General features: G+C 43.7%; 1 protein-coding gene across 1 annotated transcript in view; it reads right to left on the bottom strand.

Moving 5' to 3' along the window:
* The window catches only part of RRP15 (ribosomal RNA processing 15 homolog), a 28,406-nt gene extending 15,423 nt beyond the window's left edge, over positions 1 to 12,983 (bottom strand). Inside the window, exons 1-4 of the mRNA XM_028724621.2 lie at positions 12,841 to 12,983; positions 6,761 to 7,035; positions 3,453 to 3,550; positions 1,289 to 1,490 (exon numbers count right to left, since the gene is read on the bottom strand). Coding sequence (XP_028580454.2) covers positions 1,289 to 1,490; positions 3,453 to 3,550; positions 6,761 to 7,035; positions 12,841 to 12,913 — 648 coding nt within the window. The 5' untranslated portion in view covers positions 12,914 to 12,983. The remainder of the gene's footprint in view (positions 1 to 1,288; positions 1,491 to 3,452; positions 3,551 to 6,760; positions 7,036 to 12,840) is intronic.
* Positions 12,984 to 26,325: the final 13,342 nt, after the last annotated feature.

Below are 26,325 nucleotides of genomic sequence, written 5' to 3'. Positions count from 1 at the left end.
TCAGATCAATGGCCCATCAGTCAAGTATCCATAGCCAGAGTGGTTGACATAGGCTGGGTTGATACACAACACAAACCCATGATTTGCTTATTTTAAACTGTAGTTCCATAATCTCTGAATGTGAGCCTACTCACATGTGGAGCTATCGAACTCAAAGCATGGCTTGAAGCTAGGATAAGCTGTGGTATACTTTTATGTTTGAATTGACAGATCACTGATAAGCTGCTCCAGCTCATGAGACTACTACAGATGGAGATTGGAGTGAACTTATGAAGCTGGATGATGAGCAAATAGGAAACAATTCAGATAAGAACCATCGTTTGGCTTCTTAACTATAGCTTGGCAGTATGCCTGAACTCAGCCAATGCATGTCGCAAAGATGTGCAGAGAAGGACAATAGGGGATAGGCAGCACCATAAAGTGGACCACTTGAAAGCAGAGATGGTAGCTTGGAGCAAGAACAACGCTGCCATAAGATCTCATTTTTCCTCTTCAACCAAGATGAGAGAGCCAAGGTTTCCTGCAAGTGCTGACATAGTTTCTAACTCAAATTTCAATACCATTTCCCAGAAAAAAATAATCTGTCCAAGACTGAACACTGAAGGGCCAAAAAGGGGAAATCTGTCTTAGAAAGTTAGCTGTACTGAATACGTTCATCTCTCCTTAAGATCCTGCAAAGGAAGATACCCAGGACTCTATTGAAAATGTGAAGGGGGGACTTCCAGTGGGGCATTTGGTGTCAATGGCTGTGTTCTTCTAAGTTCCATTGCCCCACCAAGCCCATTCAACGCTATCCAGACCCCAAGGAGGGCAAAACAAAACTGTGAACGAGATAAGGACTTTGCTTAGGGAAAACCTTAGCAACTGAAACTGTAAGAGCTCTTTGAGAGTGGACTAGACCGCCTTGGGAAGTGGTGAGCTTTACTTTCCTGGAAGTATCCAAGCCAGACTGCCATCTGTCGGGGGTACTGCAGCTGCAGAATCCAGCGCTCTCTAAAAGGCAGCAGCAAGGGTCATGAAACACAGCGTGTCTAGGGAACCTTGGGCCCTCCAGTTGTTGCTGAACCCTCATCTTTGCTGGCCAAGTTTGCTGTGGCTGACGGGAGTTTTAGTTCAGCAATATCTGGAAGGCCAAAGGTTCCCCAGACATGCTATATAGAAGTAACTTACCTGGCACTGAAGAAGTTCCATAATCATTTGAAGCCAGGAGAGCAAAATTACACAAACACGCAAGTTGAATGGCTCCCTCTGCCACATTAGAACAACTGCTCCAAGAAGTGGTACCTACCTGTTTGCTTTTCAAGGTCTTCCTGGCAGCATTTTGCTCTGTTTCTGTCCCTTCCATTCCTCTCAATACATTGATAAAGTCTCTCTTTGAAACAGACGAGATCAATTTTGCCCGTTTTCTTTCAGAACTGCCTGCTTCTTTCACCTTCTCACTGACATTCTGTTGATGCTTCCGGACAGCGTTAAATAACTGAACGACGCCCCTGGCAGATGAAAGGAGGAGTGGTTAGGCACCTGTTGTTTCATTGCCACACATGCTAGGTAGCATGGCTTTGATAAACCGTCTTCTCAGCCCCACTGCGCCAGACACACGAGATAACGACAAGAGGAATCAGGGTAATAAGTCAGAACGCAAGTGGGTTTAAGACACCATTCAAAAGCCAAAAGGGATCCAAATTATGCACTTTTTGTAAAGTCAAAGAACAGTGAAATGTAAGGACACCACATACAGTCACCGACCCAAAGGCTAAGAGACTTTGGCCCATAATTTGTGACGGCACCAATGTGTACTCCTTCAAGCACCCAGTAAACATTCTAAGCCCAGTTTCACACCACACTACAGTTTCCGCTTGGAGAGTAGCATCATGTTAAGGAAAATCTAATTTAGAGAAATTGCAATCCCATGCTACTTGTGTGTCATGAGAATCAGTTATCTTCAGGCTTGCTTGTAGCCTTAACCAACCGCACAGACCAGCGTCGTCACAAAAAATGACGAAAAAGCAAGGATTATTCCTACCATTGGCAAAGTGTCCTATGAACCAGGCTGTTGATGCCCATTTTGTGTTAGTGATTTTGGTTTGAGTACCGTTTGCTGTGACAGAACTAAGCCTCCTTTCCAACACTTTTGTCCAGTAGGTTGTGTGGAATTATTCTCAGTAATTTACAGTACCTTTCAGATGGCCTATAAAAATGTCTTATTCCTGAAACTATTTATATGGATGCGCAGGATTCCTCCCCTTCTTTTATAGTGCCCCTGGGTAACTGTTCTCAAAGAACACTGGGCTTAATTCATAAGCAGCATATTTCAGTGCACTGTAGGGGTCACCTCCCCTATTGCTTTAGTGCCTCTTCACTTTCCCCCCGTTTCTGGGAACCAGGTGGCCTTCTGTGGCACCCAGTTTGAGAAAAGACTTAGTAAAAGTTATTGGTCCCACATTTTAGCAATTACTGGAAGAAGTGTGGATGCCTCCCTCACATTCCAGAGGAATCTCAAGCAGAGTTTTTTACCATCTCCCTTGGTCTGAGAGAAGTAGCTATTATTAGCTGCATCCTCCTGTCCTTAAGTCAAGATGCAAGTCGCATCTTCCTCCGAGGACAGAAAAACCAAAGAACCCAAATGTGCTCACGTACCTTGGCTCTGTAAGCAGAATCAGCACAGAAAAGGCACTTGCTTCATGCAAAACCTCTCTTCTTGGCATGGAGTGCACGCACTGGCAGAGTATCTGTGTGCATGTCTATGCAACCTGTCAGGTGTGTGTATGCACACTGGAAAAATTATCTTTTATGCTTTTATTCCTGCTAAGGGTCAGTGCATGCAAAAATGGCAGAAGGGAAAAGGAACTCTGAAGCAGTTCGGCCAAACACCAACAAGTAGTAAACAAACTGAAAACTGTGACACTAGGCTTTGGGACATGCCAGAGGAGTCAGCCAATGACTTCGCACACCCACCTACGCAAAGTTCAGAGGCAAGCTTTTAGAGCAGTCTCTGTGGAGGTAAGGATGTCAAAAACAAGCCCACTGATACGATCAAGAAAATGCACTGGTTATGTGCTAGACCAGAGCCATGTGGTGCAATGCTAGGTTAATGCAAGACAGTAATCTGACCGCAAGAACAGCGAGTTTTGGTGAATGCACTTTAGAGAAATACAAAGAGTGGGAGAAGTGATTGATCTGTGTATTTTCTAAGTATGGAATTAACAAAAACGATGAGCTCAGGCCCAGAACTCCTGCTGGGCGAACACTTAACACGTTATAGTCTTGTCCAAATTTTAAGCTTTCATAAGACTTCTGAAATCTTTTGTTGAACTTGATACTGTATGAGACAGAACTAGGTATAAATCATTTGACTCCCACGAGTCACTTCTTAAGAGTTCAATTTGATTAGAAGCAGATTACTCAGGCATGCCTTTAGATCTGTTTTCAAAAGCCCAAACACACACTCTTACCTCGTGGCAATTCTCTGAAGGCTTCTCTCCATTTCTCTGTCTTTCGCAACATCTGGCTTCACTCTGCACATCATTTCCCACTCCCGCTTTTTATCAAGCTGCATCATAAATATTGTTATGCGAAAGAGCATTAGGCATTTTAAAAATGCAGCATGCACATATAGATATTTCTTAAGAAAACCAAGTTGATAAATCATGTAGGACGATGTTAGGTGAGGATGGGGAGAATACAACTACGCTTAACAGCATCGCTCCTCTAGTGCCAAGCGATAGGCCCAACAGGGCAGTGGTGTGGATTTTCACATAACAGGCTCTCCAGTGAACCTTTCCAACTACATTAGAGCCAATGGATCAAGCGGATTCCTGAGCAGGGATGTTCTGGGCGTTGAGTTCTCCTGCCAGTCAAAGTCAACAATTGCAGTGTGACCTGGACATTTGGGTGCTCACCCAGGCAGGCGATTATTTGTTCTCACCAAGAACAAAGAAACTCAGTCAAACAACATCACACCTACTTTGAACCATTTATCCTGGGCAAGCAAAATGCTTAAAGCTGTTCAGCAAGGCTGAAATAGTTAACCTAGAGCATAGCCTCTTATGAAATGAATTCTAAACTAGAGTTGAAGGGTATGCAGGTCCCAACTCACTTGTGGGGCATTACCCCCTTCCCAAGATGGTTTGCAGCACTATCTGACCACCACAGATGAACAGCGCAGCTCTTCAAGAATGACTTGAGTACGTTTGCCCGCAAATAAGCAGTGGTGCCCAGTGATAGTGACTTTGTATTCAGACTCTAAATATTTTGGGAGCAAATGAGCAATCTCAGTACTCTGACGATATATGTGACTATTGCATTTTCTGGGGAACCTTCAACAATCTTCAAGACTGGAAATCATTCCAACCACCCAAGCCTGAGACACTGGAAGCAAAGGAGCTTCTAGATACACTAATACACACAACTTTAAATTGGAGTAGAATACATACTATAGCTATGCTTAGCTACTGTCCAGACCTTTCTTCAACTTTTAAGGAGGTGTGACAGAGAAGATACTTCCTTCCAAGACTCAACTCCCAGTGTCTGTTTTGATATCCACCTGTCTTACTGAAGCCAAAATGTTTTTCAGTTCATCTGCTATTTTGTCAGACACTTTTAAGGTTGTTTGACATAGCTCAGAACAAATGCGGTTAGTTTTTCAAAAATAAAAGGATTGCCACAATTTTTAAGTAGGGTAGAGCCATCAAACTTCTTCATATAGCCAGACTTCAACTTTAACACAATTATAGCCGCTTGCTAAAAGTTTATATTAAATGTGTAACACTTAGAGAGAGTTATACTGTATATTTAATAAAACATGAACCAATTGTTTTCCAGTAATTATATACAGTTAAAACTGGAGTTTCTGCTTTACATGGGAGATCAGGCAGCTTCAGTGCCAATATGCAGATGTCTTAGCTGCAGTTCCAAAGCAAATATGCAGAAGCTTGTTCATTAGAGATAAAGAGTGCTATCATGATTTTTGGAATACTGGAGACATTTCCCACTTTATTTTAATAACGTAGCACTTTACTTATGAAGATTAAGACTGGGATTTATTATATTTTGAGATAGCCCAATGTTTTGTGAGAAAAAGAAACCAACTTCAGTGTGTAAAGATTTCTTGATTTAGACACGAAAACCAAATGCAATCACGGTTCCTGTGTTTATCAACAGCAATTTCATACACACACAAACACATTTGTGTACACATCTATGTATATTATCCTGCCTTTCCCCGCACTCTACTTTAGCAAAACTGATTGTCATGCTTCTTAAAACAATTGAACAGCAAGTTAACATTGTTTGAACCCTCTTAACACTAAGTCTCCATTACCCACAGCCTCTTTTTATGAAGTTATAGAAAACTCTTATCTTTATAATTCCAGGCAGACCGCTATGAATTCATGTCTTGATGACTATGCTCTGGCCTCTGATCAAACAGCTAACCCTATTTTAGTTTTCCATCAGCATGGAATCAATAAAAGGCAGGCTGTTTCAAGTTTATCTCATGATGAACAAATCAGTTTATAGACTAACAGCACACCACCAATTTGTGGTACCCCACATATTTATCTGATAAAACCAGATTCAGAGAGCAAACAGTGACCGAATAGATCCTATATTATAGCCTTACATTTTCATCCGAAAATATCAAGAGTAAGTAAAGCAGCCACCGTGGTCTGGTAACACAGTGCTATTGAAATGAAGCCATTTCAATACACATTAGAGCTTCATCAGATTCATACCAAGTAAGAGCAGCTGGCTTACTTGGTACCCTGGCTTACTTGGGTAGTGAATCACACCATATAAATCAGTTCAGTTTATACAGCACCACTGTGCAGTCATTAAAAGATGTGAAACACCAAAACCTAAAAATTTAGCTCACCGTATCCCAGATGCACTGTCATTAACAGAGTGGAAAACCGAAGTGCCTTTCTAAAGAGACTAGTACCTTGTTCACCAGGTGTATCAGTGGTGACCTAAGGATGTCTTATTACCTCCCTGAAAAGCACTGCTTCCCAAAACTTTACACTTTAACACAGGGAGCACTGTCAGCTGTAAGGACCAGGAACCATGCAAGCCCCGGTCCTAAAATACAGGCTACCACATACTACACAAATTATTGGCTCATTTGCAGGGCCAGGAAACCAGCATCCTTCAAACAATAAATAACTTTAATTCACCAAGTAGCAATCAATGGCCAGTTTTGAATTCTGATTTAAGAGTTGGCTTATTGAGAGGAGGGGACTGCTCATTCCTGGACTCTGAGACACAACAATGCAAAGGTGAGTATGCATCATCTGTTTTGAGCGACATGTTCGTTCTGCATAGATAACTTGCCAGAACTCGTCCCAGGTTCGGTTTTCCCAGTGCTAATATGCTAACTGAGATGGAAACAACGGTCTAAGGTTGAATTCAGATGGTACTTTTAGTAAATTACGGGCATGGTCCCAGGTCAGCAGCTAGGGAGCAAGCTTGCTCCTCCAACAAGCTTTGAACTTCTGCACAAGCATAACTTTGCTTATGTTTGGCTGCTAGTTTTTACCCCTGGAGCACACTAGCAATCCTACCATGACAAGCCAAAGCATATGCACAGAGCGCAAGCTTCATAGTAACCCAGAGGCGTCTCTCAAACTGACCTTTCATAAATCACTGCCTGCAAAAGTTTAGCAATCTGGCTACTGAGAGTAAGTGTGAATAAATACTAAAGGGGAGGACTGCTTTTATGGAGGACATAATGTATGGTATCATGATGTTGCATCTGCTTCCTTACCTTTCTCCTCTTCTCCAGCCTCTCCTGCTTTTCCTTCTCTCGTTCCTTATCCCGCTCTTTGTTTTTAACCAGTATGGTGGGCTTACTCTTGGGAACTTTCTTACTGAGCACTTTTGCCATGGCATCAGCCCAGCCAGCATTTCCTGCATCTTTCGACTCTCCTGCATCGTTGGCTTTCGTGTCTGGGGTCTGAGGCTCATCCTCATCGTCGCCATCAAGTTCTTCAGCCCCCGAAGAGAAGCTGTCCTCTGGAATGCCAGAGCTCCACTCAGAACCTAAAAGAAGAGCAGAGTGGAGAAAAATCAAGCTCAATGAACATGTATGCAATGGTCTTGTTCTGCTAACAAAAGAGACCTCTATTTGAGGGAGGGGACGTTTCTCCACAGCCCCTGAGGGGAACTCTGGAGCAGATTTTAGCGGCACAAAGCAGGAGGAGAGGAAGGCGAAGTCCCACTACAATTGCAGTTGCAATTATAGAGCTTTGGCTGCAACCCTTCATATTTCAAATGGATTTTTTTTCTCCAGGTAAATTACAAGTTTCCCTTAGGTAAAGGTAAAGGGACCCCTGACCATTAGGTCCAGGCGTGACCGACTCTGGGGTTGCGTCACTCATCTTGCTTTATTGGCCGAGGGAGCCGGCGTGCAGCTTCCGGGTCATGTGGCCAGCATGACTAAGCCGCTTCTGGCGAACCAGAGCAGCGCACGGAAATGCCGTTTACCTTCCCACCGGAGCGGTACCTATTTATCTACTTGCACTTTAACGTGCTTTCGGACTGCTAGGTTGGCAGGAGCAGGGACTGAGCAATGGGAGCTCACCCTGTCACGGGGATTCGAACCGCCAACCTTCTGATCGGCAAGCCCTAGGCTCTGTGCTTTAACCCACAGCGCCACCCACGTCCCTTTAAGTTTCCCTTAAAGGATACCAATATAAGTGGGATAGCTCAGTTGGTAAGAGAATGAGGCTTTTAATCTCAGGGTCATGGGTTCGAGCCCCACACTGGGCAAAAATAAGCCTGCATTGCAGGGACCTGGACTAGATGCCCCTCTATGATTCTATGACTAATGTTAAAACAATCGAAGTTAAGTGTGTTAGTCCTGAAGTTCATCTCTAAACAGAACCGATGCCTCTATTACATACACTGAGATAAGGACGGGTTTTCTCCACAAATGACGACCCAATCAGATCACCTCTTAATACATAAACTTCCACCTACCACCCAAACACAGCCAGGTATTTCACGTTCACCTAAGAATAAGTTTGTCCAGCAACTACTCAGAAAGCGCTTCAATCTGTTACTCACAGGGTTCTGTAATGTTTTCTTTGCTTTCTGTTTTTGTGAGGGTGCGATTGCGCCAGCAGAATGGAGCAACTCTGGGAAGAGGAAGTAAAGTTTTCCAGGGTTCAGGGTTCCTATATTCCCAGACTTTGCCTCATAAACTGCCTTGGCTGCAATATCCTATATGGCAGGAGTTTCTATCCAAAGGCCACTTCCACTCTTGACAAGACAAGCTTCCTGGGGGCACATGCCAGGCAAAAGTGGGCGGAGCGATGAATGTGAGTTTTGCCTTTGTACAATAAGGCTGGCTTCTACCCACACCCCTCTCTACCTTCCATCCAAACAAGCAAGAGGCAGAACTCTAGGGCACATTCCAGCCAGGCAAAAATGCTTAGGGTGCAAAGCAGAGTTATGGAGGAGAGCGTTCCTAAGGGCAGAAAAAGAGGCTGTGTATTTGGCCCCCAGGTCTGATGTTCTCTAGCCCTACCACAGCCATACCTTGGTTTTTGGAACAGCTTAGTTCCCAAACGGTTTGGCTCCCGAACACCGCAAACAGTAACTGTTTGCGAAATATTTTTGGAAGCCAAACGTCCGACAGGGCTTCCGATTGGCTACAGGAGCTTTCTGCAGCCAATCAGAAGCCGCACTTTGGTTTCCAAATGTTTTGGAAGTTGAAAGGACTTCTGGAACAAATTCTGTTTGATTTCCAACGTACGGCCCTATTTGGAAACATTTAAAAGATATTCTCTCTAGAGGTAGAAAAGCAAAGCATGCAAAATTAACACATACCATACAACAAAGCAATGTAGTGGCTAATTGTAAAAATGAAACAATAGTGCAAGTAATTCTCCAGTAAGCTATTTTGTTTAGTGGTCAAATTTGCACCATTAAAAACTATCTACAGGAACCTTTATTTAATTAGATAATAGGAATTGGCCTGTCTCCTTGCTGTTAAATGATGATTTAAACTGCAATTCACCCAGAGAGAAGGTATGCCCAGTTCCTTGCTACTTGGACAACATCTTTAACCAAGGATAATTTGTCCCAAGTTACAGGAATTCAAAGGACCAGTCACCACTTCCTGCTGTAACTAATCTGCAACAAACTATTTGCAGCAAATTGAGAAAATATGAGGATCCACGTCAAGCAAAATAAAAACAAACACAAAATCCTCTTCAGAACAAAGATTTCAGAAGTCATGGCAGAAGAATCAACAAAACCCCAATATTTTATTATGGAATTAATAATGTTTTGGGTAAGAGCAAAACATTTGAGGGGGGAAACGTGTTTCTGGTTTATTTTAAAGAGATTACAATCACAACACTGACATCTAGTGTTGAAATGCCAAAATCAAGATAGATTAAAATAAGCATGTGATACAAGCCAATTCAGCATATACATGCCAAGTGCACCACTGATTTCACTAGGTGCAAGTTTGATTAAAACAGTCACTGGTATTTTCTCCATACAGAGAAGATAATCTGAGGCTTCGCTCTGCTGCAATTGTCCATCCCTTCTATTCTGATACCTCTTAAAGGAATAAAGCTAAGGCTACTACATCTCTACATCTATATTGTAAGAATTTAATTGATCAGGCCATAAGAATTTATAGTTAGTTAGTGGTTGATAAGGGAAAGAACACATTCAGCAGTCCATTGGGAAAGGAGAAAAGATTACTAGGACACATTTTCTTACTGCTCTTCCCACCCAATAGTTTCAGAAAACCCCACAGGGAAGCAGGTTGAAAAGATAGCCAAAACACCTTTCAACACACTTTGGTACAGCTTTCTTGTTTTTTGACAGATTGAATACATGGCAACATCAGCCACGGCCTACCACCAATCAAAATCCTCACAACCCTTAGCTAATGTCATTTCAGAAAAGACTAAACACAGCTCATGTTTAATCAACTCTAATTCTCATACAAACCTCAGTCATTCTACAACACAAATGATGGGCAGAAGAATGTGCTTTGGCACACAGCACAGAATTTGCTCCCACAATATACAGCAGATAGCACTTTCAGTCTGTGAACTGGCTGACAGACATCTACCACAAGAGATGTTAAAGTGACAATGCAGTAATAATAATTAATAATAATTGTATTATTTATACCCTGCCCATATGGCTGGGTTTCCCCAGCCACGCCCATCAATAACATTTTCTCATCAATTCTGGCTACCAACAACATAGGCAAGTCTGAGTAACACAGCACTCTACATGATGTGCCTGACCTATTATGTATGCTATGTTTTCAGAGAACAAAGTATCAATTGTCCATATTATCCTGTCATGATATTTACTTGTCAATCATCTGGGAACAAAGTCCCTCCAATACCCAAGGTGAAAGCTTGCTTACAAGGTACCTACTAAAATTCAAATAGTGTAGACCACTGTCAATCTGTCCAGAAGTAGACATGAAAAACACTGCTTAGCATCTGATAACACTGAATGACCCCATCCATCTCTATGAAGGCCAGAGTATGCAGACTAACACTAGCCAGCCACTAGAACCAAACCAATTTAACCACTAATCCACCTTTGACATTCAAGGGTGATGCGGGAGAGAGCACTTTGCCAGTTCAAAAATATTAAATGGTTTCATTCTAGTGAAAGAGCATCAGATTAATTCTGCATCTGCGCATATCTACAAAGATTAGCATAAAAACAATATGTGTTGGGCCATAAGAAAAAAAACTACTAAGTCCTCATGTTTGTAATACTTTTATTTGGGCCAGCCAACCAAAAAATCACAAAAATGTGGAAAGTGACAACCCAAAAATGGACTGTAAGAATTAGCCTATTTTCCTCACTGCAGCTGAGCAGCACAAATATATTCATAAGCACAATAAAATCATTTCCTCAGCAGCTGAAGTTCAATACTGGCAAGTACAAGCAGTTCCTGGCTCAGTTAATAAATTCACAACAGGATGCCGATTTATCAGCAGCCAAAAAACATCCCCTGACCTAGGACAAAGTTAACTCATGAGTTTCACCATTATTTCTAGATTGCAGCACATGCTTTCAAGCACTTAATCCCAATTATCCTTAGCGTAGAGGTATTTCTTATCACCATTTGACAGACTGTAATTTGCCAAGCATCAGGTGATATCACTTAAGTAGATGCCAGCCTCAGCTATAAAGTAATAAAGAACTTGTATAGAAAGCATGTTCAAGATCACAAGTATATAAAAACATGAGAAGAGGCCAGCTGGATCAGAGCAAAGGCCCACCTAATCCAGAATTATTTCCTCTCAGCAAACCTTCCTTTGTGTAGGTAACTGTCTGTACAACACAACTGCATGTCTGATGGCATGAGCCTTTACAAACCTATCAAGGAGTAATTCCCATTGTGTTCCATGGAGTTTAACTCCCAAATGGGTACAAGACTCAAAGAATAAAAATTGGGGGTTTTAACAGATAGCCCTTGGGGTCCCTTCCAACTCTACCATTCTTTGATTCTAAGATCAGTACACAATCACACACCAAATTTGTCTTCACTTGTTCCAATCCATCAACTTTCATACCAAAATTTTGTAAGGCGTAAAACAATCCTGAACTAGCTAGTAAGTTTTTAACAAGGGCTAAATCTCTTTGACACTGGCTACTGCAGTGGCACTGGGCCAATATATAAGCCAATAACACACTGGGTGATCTTCTATTTGAAACTACCCTTACTTTTCCTAGCCAACACTTGACTGCTGCTCCATTTTTGTCCAGTAAAAATGTGTGAAATCTAAAAGCTTTCAACTGCATCAGTAATAAAACATAAAATAAAAAATAGTACAAATAATTTGAAAGACTAAAAAATGAACCAAGTCATCAGATTCTGTCTCCCAAAGTGATTTCCGTTTCCACAAAATGACGATATGAACCAGAGCAATAATACGGCTGCATCATTAGGGAAAGCAAAGTTCATTACTATTCTCTGCTATTCAGAGGAGAAAGTCATCCTACTATTCTTTCTCCTTCCACTACCCAGGGCATGGCTGGTGCTGTCTCTCCAAGTGTGCTGAGAGAGATAGAAAAGGAATATATGAAGAGCGGGGAGGGTAAATACATAGCAATCTTATCTTCGGGGAGGGAGAGGGAGAGGGGGAAATCATAGAATTGAGCGGTCCCCCAAGGCTCATCTAGTTCTAGTCCAACTCCCTGCAATCCAGGAATCTCAACACGTGGTCCCCGATCCAATTTGAAACCATACCCGACCCTGTTTAGCTTTGCAAATACGCTAGCAGGTTTTTGTTCTTGTTTGCTGCACCACATAACCCAGGAAGCTTAGAAAAGGCAACGGCGATCAAGATTCAGGCATCCTGGATAACAAGTTCGCGTTAGGCACAGAAATGAAAACAGCAGTGCTTTTTTTTCCTGGGGGGACGCATACCCCTAAACATTTTCTGAATCTTTGCACTTCTGTCCATTTACTGTATTTATTTTCCCCGATGTGAACTAAATAATGGTGATTTTCTTGAGTCAAAATGAGAGTGCCCCTAAACATTTTTTTAGAGGGGGGAAAAGCACTGGAAAGCAGCATACAACAGTGGGGAAAGCGAAGAAGACGGAACTGTGTAGAAGGCAAGAATGAGGCGTAGAAACAAAGAGAACGGGGAACTGGGGCGAAGACCGTACTCGATCCCAGGCACTTTCGCCCCATTGCACCCTTCGGCGGTGAAGAGGAGCGAGTTTCTCCATCGCTGCCCATCCACGCGCCCCGTAACTTCCCCCATTATAACATCTGATCGCCACCCCCTTCCACCACCGGGGTTCCCCACCCAGCGCAAACAGGATCCTCGCGCCCGTTACCGCTATCGCTCGCTTCGACTTCGGCTCCGGCAACCTCGGCCTCCCCACGTGAACCCGCCATGGCAGCGGCCATCTTGCCTAAGGTATGTCCCTCTTCCTAAGCGGTCCGGGTGACCCGCGCGGCTGTTACGGACGTTCCGGGAAGAAACGAGCATCTCGAGATAGTCGTGAGACGTACTCGGGGTGACGGATACGAAAACACGCCTGGAGGCATAAATATCCTTATTACGTCGATGGGAACATAGAATGGATTACCATAGAGGCATGGGGCTAGACCGGCTCCCTCGCGTATGGCTGTACATACTGTATTATTGGAAAAAGAAACCGGAAGCGAGGGCTGTGCTCTCCGCTTCTCCTTCCCCCATCTCTGTGGTTGTTGGAGGTTTCCGCTTCATGCAGAGATGGGGCGAAGCTGAACCCCTCCAGATGTTGCTGGACTCCCAGCCCCAACCAGCAGTGCCAGTAGTCAAGGATGGTGGGAGCTGTAGCCCTGCTGCAACATTTAGAGCAGGGATGTGGCCCCCTCTCCGATCCCTGATCATTGTACTAATTGGAGCTGGTGGGAGTCGATGCCCTGGCCATATCAAATACTATATCATATTTATACCCCGCCTTTCCCCCCAGCAGGGACTCAAGGCGGCTTACAGATAAAATAAGAACAGCTGTAAACATGAGTTTGCAATTTTTTTTTAAAAAAAAGTAAACAGTAGAAATCTGTCTACCTTGCCATAGGCTCCCTACCTCTGATCTGAAGGATCACAGGTTCCCCATCCCTGGATTAATCCGTGCAAAAATCATAAGTGTTGCCTCAAGCCTGGGTGGACACTAAATTGTCCATCTATTCTAGCATCCTTGCCACCCATCTACTGCGGCCAAGCAGATGCATGGGCTGTTACTGGGGCTCAAGGACACAAGCAGGGCCAGTCGGGTATGGCCTGGGAAAAGTTCTGGCCACCAGAGACAGGCCCGGATTGAGGCCCCCAACACCGCACAGTAGATCTCCACATCGATATTGTTCAGGCCAGATAACTTTTGGTGCCTGAGTTGTAAAATTCAAATTGTGTCCCCAGTTTACAGTGAAAATAAATAAATGCCACTTTATACTGAGGCAGCTACCAAAGAAAGGGCCCTTGTGATTCAGGCACCCCAGTTGTGGAGCGTTCTCCACAAAGAGGTTTGCCTGTCATCTATTTCATTCACTCACTCACTCATTATTAAAAGTACTTGCAAAAGTCCCAACGGTAGAAATGGTACAGAGTCCAAATCAAAAGTTAAGCAATACAATTTAAACACCACAAAGCAAAATACAGTACATAGTTCAGCTCTATAAGCAGCAGCAGCAGAAGTTCAAATTCCCAATACATCTCTACCCTTCTTCAAAAGGCAAAGAGGTGTCTCTTCACCTGCCAACAAAAAGGCATCAGTGTCTTGGTTAGATGCAGGGGTCACGAAAGAGAAAGCTTGCCAGTGGGCCCTCACACTACGAATCTCATAAGGCTGTTGAGACCACCAGAAAAGCTTTCCTTTCAAATCTTAAAATGTACGTAGGTTGATGTAGGACAAAGTTCTTCAACTACTTGTGACTTAGGTCTCAAACATTAACACATTAAATTGGGACTGGCATCCACTACAATTGTTTTCAGAAATTATTTATTTCTTTATTTATTGCACTTATATTTCAAATATCCTCCAAGGAGTTCAAGGTAGTGTACATAGTTCTTCACCCCATCCCCCATTTTATCTTCACAACAAACCTGTGAGGTAGGTATGGCTGAGAATGAGTTAGATTAGAGGTAGGCAACCTAAAGGCTGAGGGCCAGATGCGGCCCAATCACCTTCTAAATCTGGCCAGCGGATGGTCCGGGAATCACCATGTTTTTACATGAGTAGAATGTGCCCTTTTATTTAAAATGCATCTCTGGGTTGTTTGTGGGGCCTGCCTGGTGTTTTTACATGAGTAGAATGTGTCCTTTTATTTAAAATGCATCTCTGGGTTATTTGTGGGGCATAGAAATTCGTTCATTCCCCCCCCAAAAAAAGATATAGTCCGGCCCACCACATGGTCTGAGGGACGGTGGACCGGCCCACGGCTGAAAAAGGTTGATGACCCCTGAGTTAGATGACTGACCCAAAGTCACCAAGTGAACTTTACGGCTGAGTGGGGATTTGAACCCAGGTCGCCCAGGTGCAAGTCTGACACTCTATAACCACTACCCCACACTGTCTATTCCAGGACACCTGCTAGCAACCTAGCTGCAACAGTTGCAACTTCCAGACCATTTTCAAGGACAGCCCCATATACAGTGCATTTTCATAGTTCCACCTGGAAGTTCCCATAGCATGAATATCCGACCTACCTCTGTCCAGGAATGGCTAAAGCTGGTGTACCAGCCACTGCAGCCAAATGGTGAGCCAGTGTAGTGTAGTGGTTGAAGTGTTGGACTAGGATGGGAGACCAAAGTTTCCTACTCAGCTGTGAAGCTCACTGGGTGACTTTGGGTCAGTCACCATCTCTCAGCCTAACTTACCTCACAGGGTTGTTGTGAAGATAAAATGGGGAGGAGGAGAATTCCTTGGAGGAAAGGTGGGATACAAATGCAATAAATAAAAAGTGACAAAAATGACTCAAAGAGCCACATGCCTGTACCTTCAAGTGGAATGCAGCCCTGTATAGAACAGGCTTCCCCACCTATGCCTGTACCCAGCCACTCACAGAATCTCTATAAATTTCCACCCTTGACCTATGAGCATCCATTCGAAGATTGAAGAGAGCCTGCATGGGTACAACTTTAAGGAGAAATATTGCAACTCAGTGGGAGAGCATTGCTTTGCCAGTGTGATGTAGTGCCAGTGTGGTGTAGTGGTTAAGAGCGGTAGTCTCGTAATCTGGTGAACCGGGTTCGCTTCCCCGCTCCTCCACATGCAGCTGCTGGGTGACCTTGGGCTAGTCACACTTCTCTGAAGTCTCTCAGCCCCACTCACCTCACAGAGTGTTTGTTGTGGGGGAGAAGGGAAAGGAGAATGTTAGCCGCTTTGAGACTCCTTCGGATAGTGATGAAGCAGGATATCAAATCCAAACTCTTCTTCTTTGCAAGCAAAAGGTACCAGGCTGAATCCCTGACCTCTCCAGGCAGGGCTTGGCATGCCCGGCTGCCTGAAACTCTAGAGAGGTGCTGCTAGTCAGTGTAAACAAATACAAAACATGATACAGTGGTGCCTCGCAAGACGAAAAACTCGCTAGACGAAAGGGTTTTCCGTTTTTTGAGTCGTTCCGCAAGACGAATTTCCCTATGGGCTTGCTTCGCAAGACGAAACTTCTTGCGAGTTTGTTTCCTTTTTCTTAAAGCCGCTAAGCCGTTAATAGCCGCTAAGCCGCTAATAGCCATGCTTCGCAAGACGAAAAAAATGCAAGACGAAGAGACTCGCGGAACGGATTAATTTCGTCTTGCGAGGCACCACTGTACAGCCTTTATGTCAGGCTGTCCCAATATTGTGTTCTCCCATTGTTTTGGCTGTGGTGGTGATTGGTGGGAGCCGTGGCCCCAGCCAACTGGACGGCTGGGCACTAGATTGGAAAAAGGTTTCTGAACATTGAGAGGGAACAGCCTTCCGACTAACAGCTGCAGCAGAACAACAACAGCATAAGGGAGCAATTGCCTTTGTGCCCTGCTTGTGGGCCTTCCAAAGGCATCTGCCTGACCACTTTGGGGCAAAAGGAAGCTGGGCTAGATGGACCACTTAGTGTGAGCTGGGAGAGCTGCTCTTAGGAACAAAGGAAGCTGCCTTTAGCAATTCAGGCCATTGGTCCATCTAGCTCAGTATTGTCTACTCTGACTGCCAGCAGCTCTCCAGGGTTTCTGAAACGGGTCTCTCCCAGCCCTACCTGGAGATGCTGGGAACTGAATGTGGGACCTTCTGCAAAGGGAATCCTCTACCACTTAAGCTACATCCCTTCTCTATTCTCCCCACTCCATCCTCTTAGATTTTCAGCAAAATAACTGCTCCTATCTTATATGCAGGGCAACTTGAGTGCATAAAATTTCACTGCGGGACCCAGGCCAGTAGATATTACAGCAAAGGACTGCGTGACATCATTCCCAGATCAAGCCTGAAAATTAGGCTCTGTGCTTCCAGGGCTGTGACAAAGATAAGAAAATATTATCCAGACCCTTTTAAAACTAATTATGAGAGGTGTGCGTGAGAAGCTCTGATGGAACCTTGCAAAAGGCTGCCTCCTTTTTGTCTTCAGAAAAGGGTGTCCCTTTATATTCTCTGTACAAGTCCATGGCATGTAGCTACGTAATGGATTCTCGCCTATCTCTCTCTTTTTATTTGCATGTGTTAGCCTTTTTTATTGCAAATAGGGTTCTAAATCTTACTTTCGAAAAGAAAATTGCACTGTATAGGAGTGTGTGTTCAAAGGAAGCTATCAATAATGTTAGTTATGAAAACCTGATCATAAGTGTTTTTAGTCCATTAGCCATTCCGGTTTATTTATGTCCCCTTTCTGGAAGAGTTTGGAGCCAGTAATTCAAGAGATGAAATTTGGAAGAGGCACACAGTGCACAAGGATATAAAACACTGACATATCCTTTATGCTAGAAGATCCTTTTTATTTTCTTTTAACTAAACTCTGCAGACACCTACTTTGGAAAGACCACGGGATATTAACCTTCATCTAATCTTTGTTTTTCCTGGCGCTGTTAAAGCATAATACCTCTCAAGGATCAACTGGAAGAATTAAATCCAAACTAAAGTAATTTCCTGTGCAAAATTAAAGCAAAGAAGCAATATTAACCAAGTAAGCCTCTCTCCATCCAACCTGGTGGCCAGGACAGAATTGCTCCTTACTGCCCCTCTCTGGTGCGAGCGGAAAATACATTACAATGACATAGCAATACTGTATCCTTATTTGTATTTATTTAGTTAAAGGTAAAGGGACCCCTGACCATTAGGTCCAGTCATGGCCGACTCTGGGGTTGCGGCGCTCATCTTGCTTTATTGGCCAAGGGAGCCGGTGTACAGCTTCCGAGTCATGTGGCCAACATGACTAAGCCGCTTCTGGCGAACCAGAGCAGCACACGGAAACACCATTTACCTTCCCACCAGAGCGGTACCTATTTATCTACTTGCACTTTGACATGCTTTCGAACTGCTAGGTTGGCAGGAGCAGAGACCGAGCAATGGGAGCTCACCCCATCGCGGGGATTTGAACTGCCGACCTTCTGATCGGTCCTAGGCTCTGTGGTTTAACCCACAGCGCCACCCGCGTCCCTTATTTATTTAGTCAGTTACTTAATTATGCTGTTGGTGTTTTTACTGTTGCTATAGTAGCATTGTGTTTTTATGTTGTATACTGCTTCACCATATTTGCAGTGTGTTTTACAAATAATTAAGTATTTATTTATTTAGTTACTTAATTATTTGTAAAACGCACTGCAAATACGGTGAAGCAGTATGCAACATAAAAACACAATGCTACAATAGCAACAGTAAAAACACCAACAGCATATCAACAAAAACCGGTTGGTTAAAAACACACACAAAAGAAAGAAATCACATTCTAAACACCAGTCTGAAGAATAGTTTTTAATCGTCATCTGAGAAAAAACTGAACTTCTGTTGGCAAGAACTTCCACAAGGCAGGAACTCAGTAGCTCTGACGGATAAACTACATTCGTCTGTATGTATGAGTATGTGTGTGTTTGTGTGCTCTTTCAATGTATGGTGTGTATGCAGCTGGAGAGAAGGAGGGACAAAATTCCAACACCCTAAACCAGGGCCATGCAACAGAACACAGGTTGGGTTGATTTCCTGACTCCACATTTTCCCAGGCTGTTGTTATGTTTTACGAAGGGTAGTAAAAGAGAGGCTTACAGCAATTAACGAAGAAATGTTGCTGTGAATCAGATTTTCTTTGAAATGTTACCTTTATTCCCCAAATCAAGGATGGCCTTCTTTTTTTGCTGTTGTTGGTTTGAGGGCATTTTCAGGGTTTGTTTGTTGTTTGTTTTTTAATGCTTTGGTTAAATACTACAAAATAACACAATTTGCAATTTATTCCACTGGGCCATGTTTGAAGGCACATTAACCTCTTGCAATTAAGGGTTATAACAAGCATCAGCTTTAAAGTTTGGTGGATGGGAGAGGAAAACGTATTGGATGAGCCTCTCTCAGCGCCCGTCTTGAACTTCTTTTCGCTGGTCTTGGACTCACGAGTCTTGGCCATTGGATTTTCAGTTGGGGGTCTTCTCTGTCAACCCTTTGCCTCGTGAGAGCTCTGGGTCTGGATTACAGTGGTGCCCCGCAAGACGAATGCCTCGCAAGACAGAAAACCCGTTAGACGAAAGGGTTTTCCATTTTTGAGTTGCTTCGCAAGACAAATTTCCCTATGGGCTTGCTTCGCAAGACGAAACGTCTTGCTAGTCTTGCGATTCCCCCCCCCCGCTTCCCCCCCTTCTTCTAAGCCGCTAAGCCGCTAATAGCCTTTTAGCAGCTAAGCCGCTAAGCCTTTAATAGCCGCTAAACCGCTAATAGCGCTAAGCCACTAAGCCTCTAATAGGGTTGCTTCGCAAGACGAAAAAACCGCTAGACGAAGAGAATCGCGGAACGGATTCTTTTCGTCTTGCGAGGCACCACTGTAGCTCCTTTCCTGCTGCTGAGTCTGTAACATTATTCTGCTTAATAAAGCTCACTTCCTTGTTCTTACAGTATTTCATATCAGTTATATACCACTTGATTGTAGGGGGTTGGGAACCTTAAAACTGTTTACAGTGGTACCTCGGGTTACATACGCTTCAGGTTACATACGCTTCAGGTTACAGACTCCGCTAACCCAGAAATAGTATCTCGGGTTAAGAACTTTGCTTCAGGATGAGAACAGAAATCGCGCAGCGGCGACGCGGTGGCAGCGGGAGGCCGCATTAGCTAAAGTGGTGCTTCAGGTTAAGAACAGTTTCAGGTTAAGAACGGACCTCTGGAACGAATTAAGTTCTTAACCTGAGGTACCACTGTACAAGTAAGAGCGTCTGCTGACATGTTTTGGGATGGGAGTTAGGAGCATAGCTGTCAACTTACACATTTGGAAATAAGGGACCAGCAGCCTTGAAAATAAGGGATCAGCAGCCAAAATAAGGGACCTGCAGCCTCACCTGTTCCAGGCACTCCAGTCTTCCTGTCCTCCTGCAGTCTGGTCAAACTCATGCTGGTAGCTTCAAGAACACTGTCCAACCAACTTTGTAACCAGAGGTTCAACAAAATAGAATCTGAATCACATGCACCACAAGGCCTATGCAGCCTCAACTTAAGATGGCTCCCCGGCCTGGCTTTGCACTGCAAAGTTTGCAGCAGCACGTGCAACAAAATGGCGTCCAGCATTCAAAAAACCTCTCAGCTTGCATTAACTAGCCACACACAAGGCATGCAAGCTCCACCCCCCAGTCGTTCTTAGACTTCTTATTGGGTGAGCAACACAGCCAAGCAACACAGCTGGAGCCTCCCTCCTCCCTGGCCGGCAGGGAGGGAGGAAGAGGAGCTGCTTCCTTTGAAATTTAAGGGACATCATTTAAGGGACATACATCAATAAGGGACAGCAGCGGGACATGGCGCTGGAATAAGGGACTGTCCCTCCAAATAAGGGACGCTTGACAGCTATGGTTAGGAGAAGCACCACCAAGATTGTGGAATGTGTTCCCAAATGGGGCTCATCGTAACTCAGAATGCTGCAGCACGATTGCTGACGGGAAGGAAACCTTCACGTTACACCAGGCCAAATTAAAGGTTACTATTTGTATTAAAAGTGTTTAATCGCTTGAGACCAGTTTGCTGAAAGGATCACCTTACTTCATATATGCCCACTCACGTGACTTTGATCTGTGGAGCTGCCATTTTAACATGTAATGTTTATTCCAAACTTAAAAAGAACCAATCTTTTTGCACCCATGCTCTGAAACTCCTTGCTCATTGAGATCATGCAGATGCCTTCACTGTACTGTTTACAGCAGCTGCTAAACACCATATTTAAAGGCAAGCCTACCGAGATATGTAATGCTAATATGTACTTTACTATGCATTTTTTTTTTTTATTTTTTAAACTGCTGTTTGTATTTCTGTTTTGAAAAATATTTTACGCTTACCGGTACTTGTTTTTAACTTCTGACTTTTATCGATAATGTTAATGTATCTTTTACATAACCCACTTAGAAGTTTTTACAATTAATCAGGAAACAAATTCTGTTAAATAAAACACACAAATAAATCCCAATTTATCTTTTTTCTTTTTAGGTGATGTATGTTGCATCTGGGTTCTATTGAGTCTGGTTTTGGGGTGTATTTAACTGCCTTTGCTTCTGTCGGTTTATTTTTTTATTAAAAAAATCAGTCACTTCAATTTGTTTCTGACCTATGATATTCGGTTAACCTATCAAGTTAAAACATGGTATTATTGTTGTGAGCCACTGTGGGGGTCTGTTTGAGTCAAAACGCAGAGAGATATACCCTAAATGAATAGTAATAAAGACAGACAGACAGCGTTTCAGGGATGCTAGTGTTCTCATTGAGGAATCCTTAATAAGCTTCCCAAACTCCTCAGGCACTGCTGGAAAACAATCTGAAGACCCTTCGTACACAAGGAGATCAGCTCCCCATTGGACCTGGGAGCACGTCTGATTAATACCTACTTAAAAATCCACATTTTGAATCTCCAGTTAAATCAATTGATTAATTACACCAATTAATCAGATAACACTGCCAGCCACAATAAAAATTGTATTTGGGTGACATAAATGGCACAGCCAGCATTTTAGTGATGTGTCCAGCTCCGAGGCGGAAGTGCAGAGCATTTTTCTCTGCACGGGGATAACTTCCCCTATAACTTCCAAACTCGTTTCATTGATGCCACACTTCTGGACGCATAATTTAGACAAAAACTAACTCAAAGGCAAGATCCTTGAGTCACCTAGTCCTTCTCACCGGAATTGTTTCTAATTGAATGTTAAGATCAAAGTTTAAGTTTATAAGAGTGAAAAACAAGCACAGATAAATAGTTATTATCTGACATCCTTATGAAAATTCATGACCTGCAGCTTTATCGGGGACCTTTTAAGAATTCTAATTGTGAAGTATGCAGAACTGTTAAATGGCTAGTGCTCCAGTCTCTTGATAAGAAGCGAGTTAAATAATTGTCCTGTTTAACTTGTGCTTGTTAACCTTTAAGGTCAACTAGTTTGAACATACGTTTAATGAAATCCTGGAGCCAGAATTTATGATACTGCTGCTGAATGTTAAATTGGACAATTTACATAAGCAGGACATTAACCTTCTGAGTACTAAATAGCATTTTAGCACTTAGCCGCTGGGGACAATAAGGGACATGTTCTATATATTTGTGATTAGCTTGCCTGGAAACTCTCATGATGACCAATTGGCCTACCAAGTTTAGCAGCATAATTAAATGAATGGACTCAGCCTAAGTAAATTATCATTGCTGTGTACAGTATATCATTATAGTCCTAAGGAGGAGGGGGAGGGGGGGAGAAAGGATATGAATAATTTAATATTACATTACTAATTTATCAATGCTAAGTGACTGTGAGGAGACTCTCTGTAATTCATTGGTTTAAATTTGATATTTGATTTACTGGTGGTGTGATTAAACTTGAGCCTACTTAATTTCTTTATCAGAAATTTATGGTAACTCAGAATTTATGATAGCGCTCCCAACTGCCCCCTCCACTCCCCTCACACACACACACACACATACACACCTTCCCTTTCCGGCAACGGATGCATTTTTCGTTTTCTTCTTCTTTGTTAATAACAGCAAATGCAAAATATTACGCATAATCAAGTTTCTCATTAAGCCATTTTTCACAGCTCGCGGCAGCTACTTCCCCTCCCTGGCTGGGTCTCTCGTAAGAGCCACCTTCAGCTTCACCTGCGGGTAAAGCGGGATACAAATTTAACATGTTAACCAACTGATAATAATTAAATAAATGAAGTGCCTGCCTTGGAATTCCTCTGGGCTCCAAACTTTCCCTATACGAATGTCATGTCTCCAGGGAAAATATCCCAATCTGATCTAAAAGATAAAGCCAGCCTGATGACCTGCTCCCTCTCTCTGCCTCACACTTACCTTTCGGCTGCTCCTCAAAGGGAAAGCTTGTTGTAGGAACCAGATATGATGAGTAATCAAATTTGTCATTTTTCACAGCTGGCTGCATCTTGCTCCCCCTGGTTACACGCGGCTTGAATCGTAGAGGTGGAAGGGAACTTGAAGGCCATTCAATCCAACCCCTGCGATACAGGAATCTCACGTAAAGAATCCCTGAAAGATGGCCATCCAAGCTCTGTTGGAAAACCTCCAATGAGGGAGGTCCTTCAGAGGGAGTCCATTCCACAGTCATACAGCTCTTACCAGGGCCGTCTTTACTAGGGGGTGTAAGGGGTGCGGGGCACCCGGGTGCTGAATTCTGGGGGGTGCCAGGCCCCCGCTGCTGAAGCCGCCTAAGCATATTGTATTGGGCTGCTATGTGGCGGGGGGTCAGTGGTGCCTTTGACATGACTGCTCTCGCGCACAGGCTCCGGAACCTTCCCAAGAAGAACTCGTATATTCATGCTCACAAGGGCCCTCCGAGCTCCTCTAGAAATAAGGTTGCCCCCACAATGAAAGGCTGCCCAAGATGGCTCTCCCATGCATGCGCACAATGCCCGCCCGTCTCATCTTTCAGACACCTCCCTACGACCGTAAGCGCATGCGTGGAGTTTTTACACCGACTCCCAATGTGTTCTTTGTCTTCTTTAGAAAAAACTGGTTTTCAACACAAAGCACAAAAAAGCCCCTCCTTTTGGAGCCGCACAGGCGTGAGTGCTATTTATCAAATGGTAATAGTGACATAAGCATAATAAAAGTTAATTTGGGGGCTAAAGTAAATTTGGGGGTGCTAAAGTTCTGCCCAGACGCTGAGGTCCAGCTCCGAGGGCCTTCTGGCGGTTCCCTCATTGCAAGAAGCAAAGCTACAGGGAACCAGATGGAGGGCCTTCTCGGTAGTGGCGCCCGCCCTGTGGAACGCCCTCCCATCAGATGTCAAAGCGATAAACAACTACCTGACATTCAGAAGACATCTTAAGGCAGCCCTGTTCAGGGAAGTTTTTAATGTGTGACATTTTAATGTATTTTTAATCTTTGTTGGAAGCTGCCCAGAGTGGCTGGGGAAACCTAGCCAGATGGGCGGGGTACAAATAATAAATTACCGGTATTACTACTACTACTACTATGACAGCCTTGGCTCTTAGCATTGGAAAGGAATTCCTAATGCTGCAGACATGACTCCTCTGCACACCCAACCAATCACTGTGTTGTGTGGGAGAGGACATCCTACAGATATCATCATATCAAGAGGTCCAATCCACATTGGGGCTTTAGTGTGACAGCACCTGCCCCACACTGCCTATCAGACAGGCACCTTCTTTATTGACTTTCCATTGCCTGCTAAAATACCACACTTGGTTTCTGTCCTGGATCTAAATTAATCTTATATATGTACTGCTGTTGTTTTTTATCTTTTATATTTATAGTTGTTTTCTAAAATTGTTTTAATATGCAATAGTGGTTTTTTTACTTTCCTATTCAACAGCAACCCCAGCTACTTTTCACCACCTAGAGAGGAAAAGCCCTATGTATTCCCCCTCCCCACATGAAGAAAAGCAGCCCAGAAGGATTTTGAGTGGGAAAAGAGCCCAAAGGGGAAAGGGCTGAGCAGCCCTTCTCCACACAGTGTTCAGCTCAAAACGGTATCTTCCAACCACATTTCTTTCAAAAAAAAAGGGGGGGGGGAGAGAAAGAAGACTCAGGTAAATTTACTTGCAATTGCATGCTATGTATAGTTTGGCCCTCAGCCATTAAGGTGACTCAGGAGTCCAAGCGGAAGAACTGAGCAAGGCATGATGGATGGCAGTTCAAGAAACCGTGCAGGCTTCCCGGCTGTTGCTGCTGTGCCTTATATAGGCAGAGCAGGGCAGTTATTAGGCCCTGTGTTCAGGTTAAGCCTTTGTGGCTCTGATGAAAGGAGAGGCGATGGGAAGGCCATGACTTGCTCCCTAGAGTCTCCATTTACGGCGGACATGGTGGCGATGGGAAAGGAGCACCGAGGCTCCATAGCCTAAATGCTCTTCCCGGTGCCTGCTGCTGTTCCTTAGTCATAGGGGAAGAGGGAAGCCAATGGGGTTGCAGGACCCTGATGAAACCAAATCTGTCACTGTCGAAGCACGAGAGCAGAAACCTCACGAGATGATTTATACGCTTCAGCCTGGATGTGATGGATCATGCAGATGCCGAGCCCAACTGCATTAGCCCAGCAGCCAGGGTGGGCGAGAACCAACCAGACACCAACAATGGCACTTGACAGGGAGCGGGGGTGGGGAGGAAGGAGATGTCAACATAAAAAATGGCAGTGTTGACATTTATAGTCTGAATCTGATGCAGTTTTGCAAAAGCTCCACAAATTGCTCCAGGATGGATGCATGATGTTAATAATGCTTCTCTCAAAAAAAAACCCCACTCATTTATAGTGGGGTTTGAAGTTATGCAAAACGATCCTATTTCAGAATCAGAATACTATATGCATTGTTTATAAATGCATTGTCTCAGCGGCCGTATCAATACTGGAGGAACAGCTTGTCTGTGATGTTCAAATAGCTCCCTCTCTGACTGCCTTCCTCTGGCTTCTGAATGCTTTGCAATTATCATTTCTGCGGGCTTTTAACTTGACACACTGGAATAGATGTTTTATTTCCTGGCCTTTGCTTGGTTGATTTTGCGCTTCTGATTTCATATTGTGATTTTAACCACTGCAAACCTCCTTAAGTAATGCATGCGTAAATATCAGAGTATACATTTTTATAAGAAAAAACAAACACACTCAATCAAGCCTGGATTAAAGGGGCAAGGGCTTTAGGCCGAAGCATTTTCTTTGGTCTCTCCCATCGCCAATCCAAACGCTATACATTGTTTTCTTTAATTTTCCTGAGACAAGTGCCACAATGAGCACCTCTGTGTGTATAAGTGCACACACACATTTTCAACTTTACAACTTCTCCTCTCGCCTATCCTGCTCTGTCTTCTAGAATGTTCTTTGGTGGGTTCTCGGATTCACACCATTTGGGAAGGAGGTCAACACTGATTTTTAGCATCTTTATGCCACAATTCTCTGCTACAAACGGTACTAAGAACTGTGTGCACATTTTAAAAGCATATAGTAAAACAACCCAATAAAAACCAGCACAGCTAAAACAATCTGCAGTCAAAGTTAACAACAGGACAGGACGACAGCAAAGGAAAAAGAATGTTCAGTGGGCACCTTCTTAGGCAGCATGCAAAAAAACCCCACAATAACCGCTCCCAGACTGGTGGAGTTTTTGCAGCCATATTCTGCTGTGTGTCACTGAGCTGTGCATTTCCGGGGGGGGGGGGGGGGGCAGGGCAGAGGG

Source organism: Podarcis muralis, chromosome 3 (assembly GCF_964188315.1).
Source record: "Podarcis muralis chromosome 3, rPodMur119.hap1.1, whole genome shotgun sequence".
NCBI lineage: Eukaryota > Metazoa > Chordata > Lepidosauria > Squamata > Lacertidae > Podarcis > Podarcis muralis.
The sequence above is the reverse complement of the archived record's forward strand: the minus strand, read 5'-3'. Positions and strand labels throughout refer to the sequence as shown.